The sequence below is a fragment of the Canis lupus genome, chromosome 19 (assembly GCF_011100685.1).
Source record: "Canis lupus familiaris isolate Mischka breed German Shepherd chromosome 19, alternate assembly UU_Cfam_GSD_1.0, whole genome shotgun sequence".
NCBI classification, from domain to species: Eukaryota; Metazoa; Chordata; class Mammalia; order Carnivora; family Canidae; genus Canis; species Canis lupus.
Window position 1 is genome coordinate 27,100,560 of NC_049240.1, and position 13,346 is coordinate 27,113,905.

At 37.1% G+C, this 13,346-nt stretch overlaps 1 protein-coding gene across 1 annotated transcript in view; it reads right to left on the reverse strand.

The window, feature by feature from the left end:
* CNTNAP5 (contactin associated protein family member 5) overlaps positions 1-13,346 on the reverse strand; it is a 785,909-nt gene that overhangs the window by 91,592 nt on the left and 680,971 nt on the right. Inside the window, 1 exon segment of the mRNA NM_001048108.1 lies at positions 6,588-6,827. Coding sequence (NP_001041573.1) covers positions 6,588-6,827 — 240 coding nt within the window.

The window sequence follows — 13,346 nt, forward strand, 5'->3', positions numbered from 1 at the left end:
AGATAGACACTACAGTTGGAACCTTCAGGCTCTCCACATGAGAAGAGACTTTAACCTGAAACCATCCCAATTTCCTTTACAGTATCCATCCAAACACTGACATATTCTTTTTTTTTTTCAATCCAGGTTGCTCTTAAGTTCTCTTTCACTTTTATCTCTATATGGTAATATAGTACCAGGTCATGGAGGAAAGTTTCCTTCATAGAATAACATACTTGATTCCGGAGGCAACCTCCTACCATAAAGATAGCACAGTAAACAAGAACCCATATAGGCATGATTGATTTCTCTTTTTCTTGAATGATATGTGGAATTTTTCTAATTCCCCGTGAAATTCCCTGATTGAGTTGGTGACACCTAGAACATAATCAAATCTGGATTTCTCTTACTAATTCTATTGCAAATTTGTTCTGCCTTTGTGAAAATTCTATAACAGCCTGTAAGAATGCCAAAAAAATAAAGTTGCATATTTATGCATATTGCTTAGCAGATTGGGAATACCAGTTCATTTTGACTAAAGGTTCCGAGGATATGTTCTGCATTTATCATTCGAGTTACGACATCAGTACGCCTGATTACAAAGATATGCAGCAGAGACTTGTGACAGTGAGGATTCCGGTTAATCATCAGCTTGATTCAAGCACTTTCCTTGAGTAAATTTCCTCAGGGACATTTGGCCTGTATTTTGAGCTACTATCTCCTTACTTAACTGAATAATGGCTTTTATTTGATGTTGTGAGTGTATTCAAATGTAACTATAATTCAGAGCATTCTGTTATGAATAGCATATTCGATATGGGCACATATATTACATTTTTTCTTAATACTTAGGACAGGAAATTAAAATGTGAACCACTTTTAAACTAGAAATGTCCTACCAAGTTTCTATCTTCCTTTCTCCCTTAGTCCCAGTTCTAATTTTTCTTAATGTTTAATTATTTTGATGTCTAATGTTTAGATACTGTCAATTTCAACATAAAGCTTCCTTCAGCAAAACACCTGGATTCTATTATTCTCTAAGTTTCTTACATTTTATAATCTAAGAGTTTAAGTTCCCTGACCATATTTAAGCTCTCTGAGTGATTTGTCTGAACACACAAAATTACTGGGCTCATTAGAAGAAAACTCTTAAATTGGATGTGATCATCAATGACCATCATGTTACTCCAAGGCCACAGAACCAATATTAGCAATATCTACTGAGCACCAACCCAGTAGAAATAATTATGCTGATTGGCTTCTGACAAGAAAGGATACTTATCAAACAAAACAAAACAAACAAAAAAACAAAACAAAAAATACAATGGAAGATAGCCTAGAATGTGATGTGTGTGACAGAGCCAATGATTCCTGGAGCTGGAGGTCTCTGTGGCCACAGTAGCTTGACCAACACTGACCAGGAGCAAAGTGTGCAATGAACTAAGGGAAACAGCTAGGCAACAGTGTGGCACTGAAAAGAGCATGTATCTGAGCCAGCTGTGAAGTCTGACAGATGGGAACTGGCACCTGACTGTATTCCTTCTCTAACACTCTCACAGGATCCCACTCAATCTCAGCTCATAACCTCAGATACAAGTAGGGATGGATTCATTCTTGCAGTGGGAAGAAGGACTGAAAACATCACGTAGAAGCATGACACATAGTAGGAACTCAATAGATAATAGCTGGTCTTAATAATGATAGAATTTAGAATTAGAATAAGCATAAAGGTAGTGAGGAGGCTAGTGATTACTTAGAAAGCAGTCAAACTAGAATTAATTTAGCAAGACATCAAACTAAAAATAAATGAAACAGTTGGCAATTTGAATGCTGAGTGGATATTTCATAATACTAGACATTACTCATTTTTCTTACAATAATGATCCTGTGGATCTGTGTTTTTAATAAGCTTTTATCTTTTAGCAAAACATGTTGTAATATTTATAGATGAAATGATGTGATATTTGAAGTTTGCTTCAAAATAATAAAGGAAGAGAAGACTATATGAGTGTATAGATGAAATCAAAATGGTCATGAATTGATCATTTTTGAAGCTCATTCATGGGTGAATGAGGGTTCTGAAACTCTCCCTATTATTACAGAGAATTAAGTTTTTTGGTAATGAAAAGTAAAAAAAAAAAAGTGATATGCATTGGCAGGGAGGTCAATATGAAAGAATTTTTCAACAGGTTTTTGGCAACTGGCTAAGTGTACCTAAATATAGATAATATTTTTTCTCTGAAATTCCATTACCAAAAAACTAATTAATGTATGCATTTATCACAGCATTATTTATGTGCAAAAGTTGGGGTAATCTAAAATTCCAAAACAATAATAAGAGCTAGCACTTAGTGAGACTTTATTTGCTAGGCATTATCCTGAGTGCTTTGTGAAATGATCATTAAATGTTCATCACAACCCTCTGTGAAGAGTTTTTAAATTTTCTTATTTTATAGGTGATAAAATCAGAGATTGGGAGGTGAGTTACACAAATGGCATCACACAATATAGATTGTAGATGAGCCAGGTTCTGAATTTAGGCAGATCAAGTACAGAATTGTGCCACTATTGTTAAGCTAAACTGTTCTGGGGACTAAGTAAGCAGAGGCAACCCCACGGCATGAAATACATTGAGATCATTAAAACTGATGAATTATATAGAAATGTCTATTAAATGAAGTAAATAAAATTTAAGATATAAATGTAGTTATGAATACAGAATTATTGCCACTAGATTAAATGCAAAGAAAAGAGAAGGAAATCAGATTTTCTTTTTAATGTTTGTCTTTGAGTAATTAGATTTTTTTCCTAAATTCCTATATACATATTTCCAAGTAGAGTTCCAAATACATTATCTAACTTTTTAATTAGAAAAAAAAATGATACCACTAAGACTGTCATACCTAGATTCTTCCTATAATGGTGGCGGTGGAAGGGGGCTAAAGTAGAATATACTTTAAAAAATGGTGTCAGACTACCTGGATATCCACAGGCAAAAGAATGAAGCTGAACCCTTACCTCATACCATCTACAAAAATGAACTCAAACTGGATAAAAGACGAAATGTAAAAGCTAAAACTATAGAACTCTTAGAAGAAACCATGGACATAAATCTTCAGGACCTTCAGTGAGGCAATAATTTGTTAGCCCTAAAGCCAAAAGCACAAGCAACAAAAAGAAAACAATAAGAACTGGATGTTAGGAGAATTAAAAGCTTTTTGCTTCCCAAGATACTATCAAGAATATGAAAAGGAGAGAAAATATTTGCAAAGTATATATCTAATGTGCAAATCGTATTCAGAATACGCAAATCCCTACAACTAAACAATAAAAAAAAAAATAACTCTCAAAAAATGGGCAAGACTTTGAAAAAAAAAATTTCATCACAGAAGGTATACAAACAGCCAATAAGAACATGAAAAGATTTCCATTGTTTTTAGTCATTAGGGAAAGACAAGTCAAAACCATAATGAGGTACTATTTTACACATTCACAATAATATGTCTTTTATCAAAAGGAGGATAATAGCAAATGTTGGTGAGGATTTGGATAAAGTGGAATCCTTATACTTTGTTGGTAAGAAAGTAAAATGGAGCAGCCACTTTGAAAACACTGTGCCAGTATCCTCAAAAAGTTAAACATATAGTTACCATATGACCGAAGTAATCCTGCTTCTAGGTATACACTCAAGAAAACAGAAATCATAAATCCACACAAAAACATGTACCTGAATGTTAAGAGCAACATTATTTATATTAACCAAAGAAATGAAAACATCCTGATGTCCATCAACTAAATAAAGAACAGGTCAACAAAATGTGTTGTAGCCACATACTCTGAAATAAATAAAATATGAATAAATCTGAATAAAATACTCTGAAAATTAAAAAAAAAAGGAACAAAAGAAAAATGCTACAACATGGATGAACCTTGGAAACATTATGCTAAGTGAAAGAAACTAGACATAAAAAAGCCACATAGTGTATGATTCCATTTATATGAAATAACCAGAATAAGTAAATCCTTAGTGACAGAAAATAAATCAGCTGTTTCCAGGGACAGAGAGGAGAGGTGAAGGAGAGGGAGCTACTAATGAGTATAGGATTCCTTCTTGGAGTGATGAAAAGTAGTCTGAAATTAGATAATAGTTTGGTTGTGCAACTTTGTGAATATGCTAAAAATCATTGCATTATACAATTTAAAAGGATGGATTTTAATGTACGAAAATTACACCTCAGTAAAAGGAAAAAAAAAAACATTTGAATCCTATGGCCATATTCCTCTACAGAATGAAATTTGAGTTTTAAAGAGAATAAAGAAACCACAAAGATGCTGGATGTGTCTCCAGCTCTGACATTTATTAGCAAGTTATTAAACTTCTGTGAACTTCAATGTTCTCAATATGTTGGTATCTTCCCCATTAGGTTCATTATGAGGAATGTATGTTGTAGTCAATAATCACCGCTAATTGCATGATTATTATTACTTTGTACTATGATCAGAAACAAAAAATAGGTCAATGGATCATGGTTCTGCCTCAGGTATTGGCAATTCCACCTCATTTATTTCCAGTATTTGCACCCCCTAAAATTTACATGCCCTGGTAAGTTAACATAGAAGATATCCCAATAGACAGCACCCTTGTTCAGTACTACCTCCTAGCTAATGGCTCTTTTTTCCATTCCAAGCGACATTTCCCCCCGGCAACTCGTATGGCTAGAGGACTTGGTTAAAAGGTTCATCCTACATATCTGCAGCTACTGGACATACAGGGAATCATTTCCTTAGGTTTATGAGAAAGGGGAGAAAGTTTGGAACTGTGCAAAATGAAGCAAGCTGAAAAGGCTAAGCACATATTTGTCTATTTTTGTTATAGATCAAAGTAAAAAGTGGGGAGAGAGCACAGAGGCTGCTTTAACATATGCAGCCAAAAGATATGGTGGTATGGACAGAAGGTAATTGGAGTTGTTTCAGGGAAAAAATAAAACCCAATGAAAAATTAGGCTAAATTTAGAACAATATGATCTATGAGATGGTTGAACAATGTCCCTGGAGAAATGTAGACTCCTACTGTTTTTTTGTTTGTTTGCTTTTGTTTTGCTTCGTTTTCCCAAACAGAACTTGGGTATAGAGCCTGTAAAATAATGCTAGTATACCTTTGTAAGCAGGCCTGGTAGTGTTTATTCTGTGTTTACTTCTTCTGGCCATGTGGGACCAAACTAACGGTGGCATTTACATTTTTTTAGGGGCATTTATTCAGATACCTTCCTCAGTATGAAAATCCAGTGGTGCTTTGCTTGTCTTAGCTCACGTTGAACACATACTGTGATGGGGCCACTTTATGTCAAGCTCCATGCAGGTCCCAACATGCTGTTGGCCCTAAAATTTGTACCATTAATTTTCTCCCAAGAAGTACAATGCTTCTCAACAATAACAAGCAAGTAATTCAACATAACTGCAGAGAAGGTCAGTAAATGATGAAGAGCTCAAATTACAGAGTCCTTCAATGAGAACACTGGGTGCTCTTCTTTTGTCTATTGTTTTTAACTTCCAACAGTAAATTGGACTAAATAAAGCATTGTTTGGTAGAGGTGTTTGGGAAATACATTTTAATGAATTAACAAGAATTATGTATAATTGCCATCATTGTTTGTATGTAAATGGTGTTTCAAAGTAATTAAAACATTTTATTTTAATAGTTTAAATGCTGCTTTCAAAATACTGTTTACATTATTTGCTTAACAAACATTTTCCCCCATGGATAAAATAAACTTTAAATCCTGCAAAGATGGAAGACCTAATCTTTTGCCCTTGTATTTGAAAAAAATACTGTTTATACTGAATAATGCAATTTTATAGTTTGTAGAGTTATCTTGAATTTTCTAGAGAATTTACACCATGACCATCACTACTAGTTCAAGATACATATCTATAATTGTTAGTTTTGTCCATGCAATGAATTCATAAGATTAGGAAAGGATGTAGAAAGACTGAGACAGGGATTTTGATCACTGTGTTCCATTCCCAGCACTCTAATGAACTAAATGTGAAACTTCAGGCAGGGCTTTTAAAGCTTCAGGCCCCATTCACATCACCTGCAGAATAGGGAGATTTTATTAAATGTGTGATATTGTTCCTACTAATTTACATATAAGTTCCCTATTGTAAAAATGCTTTAAAGTGACTCAAGGATCCCTAAGGCTCTTCTAGGGGTAGATTCTACAATTCTGATTATACGTGTGGGCTAAGGAATTGGAACTAGAATGATTAGTGTGCCCCTCACAACAGGGCTCATTAAAACCAAAAACAAAACAAACAAACAAAAAAAACTATAGGGTTCATTCAATAGAAATGAAGTCCACCTTTCCCAGTGTTCAGCAAGAAGATGGTGTTGCACTATTACTATCAACCCAGATTAGTTGCACTGCCAATGTCCGCACACAGTGAAAATGGATATATGTAATTATTTTGAGGGGCTACACAGAGTCTTTAAACAGAGCAAAACTGACGAAGATGAATGATCACTTGAGGACTAAGGGCATGACTTGGCCATGGCTTGTAGGTACTGCAATACAGCACAGGAGAAAAGCAGAGGATGCCAACTGTACCTTTTTTGCAAAAGGGCCCTTCATATGGTGAATTGGTGCAATCACAGAAGTATCCACTGTACTTCTCCACACATTTGCCCCCATTGTGACAAATGCTACCATAAGTGCTGCAATGGCCCGGGCATCCTGGCCGGACTCCAGATGTCACCTTTGCCCTCTCTTCCAGGTCCAGTTTCTGCCCATTCAAGTGTAAGGAGCGTATGCATCCTAGGAAGCCTTTCTGCCTTGATGATGTTCCCCCTAAGAAATGAGAAATAAAAGGAACAAAAAGAAAGTAAGATGTCATACAGTTCAATTCTTCTAGGTTTAATATTGACACTTGTAACAGTTAAGCATTGTTCTGTTGTCATACTGTGTTGTACTTTTCCATTACAGGTTCCAATGAGAATTAGGAATTCAAATAGCATGAGCAAAATGCACTTCTTTCCATGTTGGGAATCTCCTCACCCCTAACTCCAAAAATCGAAACAAAGCAAAACAAAAAAAATGGGGTGCCTGGATGTCTCAGTTGGTTGAGCATTTGACTCTTGGTTTCTGTTCAAGTTATGATCATAGGGTCATGGGATTAAGCCCCATGTCAGACTCCATGCTCAGCGGGAAGTCTGCTTGAGAATTCTCTCCATCTGCTCCTCCCCCTTCTCTCTCTCTCTCTCTCTTTCTCTCAGATAAATAAATAAATAAATCTTTAAGAAGAAAGAAAGAAGGGAAAGAAAGGAAGAAAAAAGAAAAAGAAAGAGAGAAGGAGGGAGGGAAGAAGGGAGGAAAAAAGGAAGGAAGGGGGAGGAAAGAAACAAGGAAAGATTATATTTCATGTGGAATCCTATACTTTACATGTTTCAGACAGAAATTTCAGATCACCATGTTCCTTGTAAATGAAATAAAATGTGTCATGACATAGTCTATAGTGGACTTCTGTCTGAAGTAGAATGCTCGAGCAGATTGTCCCTTCTGACAGAGTTAGAAGCAAGCTATCAAGCACATCAACTTAGAAAACTGCAATAAGCTTTATGTTGCTCATGCAGTGCTTGCATTAGGCTTTAGGACAGATAGATACGGAGTCATACTCCATGTCATTAGATGATTAGCCATGTTGACCACTGTTCACCTCAGTTTTATGTACTAAATCTATAAAATATGTCTGTTTAGTGTGTTTACAGTAAAGCTTAATGAAGATAATGGAATATAGCATGTGCTCAATCACTACTTTTTGCTATACCTTCTGAGCCCTTACAATGACTGGAGCAGGAGGTTGTTTACATACACACAGACATATATACATATCGTGTTGTTTGGAAGGCAAATGTGTTCTCCTGGAATACAGGACAGGATACTAACCCGACTTTCTGTTGCAGGCATATCATGAAGTTTTCAGAGAGAGTCACAATACTTGTTGTAAATTGTTCAAGAATGGAGTGGACTCAAAGTGACAGAGGATTTTATTACCACTGAAAATCCAGGATTCTACTAGCATAAACCTCTGATATCAGAAAAATGTACATTGAGAAACACAAGCCAAGAAATTAAGCTAAATCCCATCAGCAAGTACTCTTTTTAAAATATTTTTTTAAGATTTTATTTATTTATTCATGAGACACACACCACAGAGAGAGAGAGAGAGAGAGAGAGAGAGAGGCAGAAACACAGGCAGAGGGAGAAGCAGGCTCCATGCAGGGAGCCCGACGTGGGACTCGATCCCAGGTCTCCAGGATCATGCCCTGGGCCAAAGGCGGTGCTAAACCGCTGAGCCACCTGGGCTGCCCCCATCAGCAAGTATTTATTTGGTGTTTGGAGTTCTGGGAGATCCCTGAGAAGACACGGGTCCAGCCTGCCTTTAAAGATACAGGCTTTAAATTCAACACTGTGAGCTCAAGTCCACACAGACGGATAACTGGAGGGCACCCTCAAGTCTTCAAGGTCTACAAAGTGTACTAACAGAGACAAAAACAACAGGCAGGATGGGTTTACTATTTATTTTCTGTATCCATCAATTCTCTTTTCTGAGCCTCATTAATTTCTGGCCTTACAACTCTATTAAATCTTGAACTAGCAAATGACCAGATAAAAATATAGTCCCACAAAGGTAGATACATATGAGAATTCCAAATGTGTCATTTCAGACCAGGAATATAAATGTTAAACAAGAAACAAAGCAGTAAGTTAAATAAATGAGTTAGGTAACCTAAACATTCTTCGCATCAGTCAGCCTGGCAGGGTGGACAAGGAAATAATTGGAAATGGGGTTGATGGGAGTATCGGGTGGGGCTGAGGGAGTACTGTGCCCTCCCTGAATCACAAGAGGTCTATAAACACATAACTATGTGTATGGCAGTCACTGGCTGCATCCACTGACAGACATAATGCTCCAAAAGAATTAACCTACTCTTTTATTCTGAAATAATGCTGAAATTCTACTGTATTTTCAGGTCTGATAAGTGATAGCCAAAAAGGCCAGGAGGTCAAACCCAAATTGCATGCTCCTGTCTGTCTCAGTTTTAGTGAGTAAATCTACTTTTAACCACAAGATAAATCAATTATAAATACAAGCAGATCATAAAGGAAGGTTCATTATTTCTTTCCCAGAGATTGTGCAGAATAAAGAGAAGAGGATTTATGTAGTCAAATGTTTTGTCTTGGGTTTTTTTCCCCCTTATTTTGCAGTCACTCTCTGTGGTAGATTTGAATAACTCTTCATATATCTTGTTAGTGGCACTTTCTTTTTCCTAGCAGAGGTGGAGAATGCAAGATCTACTGCACATTTTCTTACGTGCGACTTAGTCAACAAGTTTATAAATGGAGATGAAAGTGGCTGGGGCCTTTTCTCTGGCAGAAATACACTCCTTGAGGTTTGAGACATACAGAAGTATGGAGAGAATGACCCAAAACAAGTGGATCATTTCACTCTGAGATACTGACAAAACACATGATGCAAAGAACTATGAACTAAATTGTGCAATGAACTAAAGTTCAGTTTTCACCTGACTGCTTTTCATTCTTTACAAAGGATAAAAACTGGAGGTCAGTCTCCTCTTTCTTTATGGAGAGGTAATAGGTAGACTAAGAATAGAATAATTCCAGATATATGCTTCTTGCCCACACACTCACACCCAATCAGGTTGTTGGTGCTCTCCTTTTTCTGACATTACTTGCTATGTGCAGAGTTTTGTTCCAGGTGTAAATCTTTTGTGAACCTTGAATACTCAACAGAGATGCAGCCATAATCTTTCCCTCCCTTCTCACTCATGATCTTTCCCAACCCCCAAACCAAGCATCTATGGATTTGCTCTCCCAGGTATCTCTGGCGGCTGCTTCTTCCCTTCTTCTTCTTTTAATGCCAATATAGTTAACGTAGAGTGCCATCTGCTTCTTTATATACCTAGAGCCATGGTCCTAGTACAATTCTTCTCACCTCAACTGGACTCCCTTTAACAACCTTCTTTTTTTTTTAAGATTTATTTATTCATGAGACACACACAGAGAGAGAGAGACAGAGAGAGAGAGAGGCAGAGACACAGGCAGAGGGAGAAGCAGGCTCCACACAGGGAGCCCGACATGGGACTGGATCCTGGGTCTCCAGGATCATGCCCTGGGCCAAAGGTGGTGCTAAACGGCTGAGCCACCCAGGCTGCCCCCTTTAACAACCTTCTAACTAATCTTTCTACCCTCAGTCCTGACTCTTCTTATCCATTCATCACTTTGGAATCAGAAAGATCAACCAAGGGCTGGTGGCTCAGCCCGGGTGGCTCAGCAGTTTAACACCTGCCTTTGGCCCAGGCATGACCCTGGAGTCCGGGGATCAAGTCCCATGTCAGGCTCCCTGTGTGGAGCCAGCTTCTCCCTCTTCCTGTGTCTCCACCTTTCTCTCTCTCTCCCCCCCCCCCTGTTTCTCTCATGAATAAATAAATAAAATCTTAAAAAAAAAATCAACCAAATTTGAAAATTTGATTTTACCATTCCTATTTAATGCTCTTCAGAGACAATTAATTGTCCTCACAATCAAGTTCAAATTCTATTGTACAGATGATACAGAATGAAAGATCTGGCCTCCACTTACTGCTGCAGCTTCGTCCTCCCACATTCCTTCTCTGACTTCACTGCACCAGGCCTGCTGAACTAATAGTGGCTTCCCAGTGCCGTGTGGTCTATCTTGACTTTGGATCTCTTCATGTACTTTACATTTATGTGGTATGTTATCTTCCCCATGCATTCAAGGGCTCATAGTACTCTATCCCTACTATTACAAACATACACACCTGCACTCATATACACACGTTCTTTCCTCACATATCTTCTGCCATCCAGTATTTAATTATTTTAATTAGTTGCTATTTTCTTTGTAAATGAGAAATATTTTTAAAAATTCTAATACATCTTTGAGAAAAAATCAGAAGATCTGTTATCAGTAACCCTGCTTTCCTGCACAGCAGAGTTCAGCCGCAGCTGCACTGTGGTCAGTTCCCTTAAGATGGGGAATTTAATCTCCACTTAGCCACATCTCCATCAGGATCACTTCATTCATTCATATGGCCTTCCAGGCCCTTGTAGGTTTTTGATTTTTCAAATGCTGTTCTTTTTCTTTTCTTTAAGATTTATTTATTTATTTATTTATTTATTTATTTATTTATTTATTTATTCATGAGAGACACAGAGAGAGGCAGAGACATAGGCAGAGAAGCCTCATGTGGGACTCAATCTAAGGAGCCTGGGATCACAACCTGAGCCAAAGGTAGATGCTCAATCACTGAACCATCTAGGTGCTCTTCAACTGCTATTCTTCGATACTTTGCTTTTTACTTGTGTATCTCTTGTCTGGGGTTCACTAAAAGGTTGGAAGAGCAAGAACAACAATAAAACTGTAGCATCATCCTTAAAGCAGCTGAAAGCCACATTTTTGAGGCTTGCATTTAATCTGCAAGCTGACAGAGAATCAGAACAATGCTTCTAATTAAAAAAAATACATTTCAAACATACTTATTTGCTAGAAACTTTATCACTAACTCACTGAATACCCAAATGAAAAGGAGATATTTTTCATATTATTCACCTCACCTAGTTGAAACTCACCTAGTTGAAACTTAGTGTCAGAGACATTGCTTTGGCCAGAGTCAAGAATCAGATTTTATGTGGCAGAGCCCAGCATCTCACTGAGATCTCTTGATCTTCAAAGCCTGCATACCTTGAGAGCTCTAAAATCCTAAAATGATTGATTTGACTAGACAACTTGAGCCAGTACTATTACTAAATGATTCTTCTAACTTCTTATCCTTATCCCTAACATGGTTTCTTCCAGCAAGTAGTATACATGCATGAATTTATCCTCTGAACTTCTACCTCACTCTTCTGGATAACTATCACCATTAGTTGACTGGCCTAGCTAGAAGCAATTCTACATTCTCCATAGTTGGCCCTTGTTATCAGGCCTGTTTATTATGATGTCATTTCCATCAACTGAGAATGAATCAACTCTTAAAAATGTCACTATCACCATTCTAAGCCTGCCTTAGAAAACCTCCATAAGCTCCATAAATGCTCCATCAGCTCCATAAATGCTCATCACTTCCAGAGGAACATCTTAATTTTTTGTGATCTTTGGTACTAAGTGCAAAAGTCTCTATTTCTCTTCTGGGTGTCTGCTATCTTTCCTCCATATGCTCAAGAAAAACTCCTTTGTTGAGAACTCTTCTGATAAAACACTGAATGTGCCAGGTTGGGCTCCTGATTCATAAAGATAATAACTCTTTCTTTTCTTTTTTCTTTCCCTACCTTCTTTTCTTGCTTGGATTTTCTACTTTGAACTTGGAGTAGCTGTTTTTTTTTATATAAATTACAACAGCCAACTCAACCATAGGTATATTTACCACCTAGATTCCAAATTCTAAACTGGCAGCCGATTTAGAATATACGTGAAGAATAAAAACGAATATACTAGCCATCAGCTATCTTCTGCTCTTATCCTGCTCCTCCAACTGACAGAGTTTTGGCTCCAGAAGGAAATCCTAGTAGAAACTTTAATTCTAAAATATCATTTATGAAAAAAAATTAAAAAAATAAAATATCATTTATGTAAGAACAAGGCAGGCATCTGGTTGAGTTTGGCCAGATATAGTGATTGCTTGCTCATAAGTCAATCAACACATACCATTTCATAATATAGGTGTGGCATTAACTGGATGTTGAAAAGGTAAAATAATGAGGCAGTAGTCAATTTGAACTAAGAGCTTACTTCTTTTTTATTTACTTATTTATGAGAGTAAAGAAGGAAGAGAAGGAGAGAGGGAGAGAGGGAGAGAGGGGGAGAGAGAGAGAGAGACAAAGAGAGAGAGAGAAAGAGAAGAAAGGAAATAAAGAAACACACAACTACCCCTCCCCCCCCTAAAAGAAATAAAAACGAAGAATAGCCGAAGAAAGAAATAAATAAGAAAATACATCCCAAGTTGGAGGGAAGGGAGTAGGCTGCCTGATGAACAGAAGAGCAGATACAGGAGTATATCAGGATCCTGGGATCATGACCTAAACTGAAGGCTGACGTTTAATGGACTGAGCTTCCCGGGTGCCCCTAAGAAGTTCCCCCTAAGAACCTTCCGAGGATTGTGCTTTAGAGACATTTTCTGATGTAATCCTCACTACAAATTGTAGAACCTCAAATAAAACACTAATCCTCCTCAAAAAATTGGGAAAGAGATTAATAACAGCATCACTTAACAGCAAATTGAAAGTATTTCCTATTTATGTTTGGTGGAAATGAATGCTGTGAAAATCTTT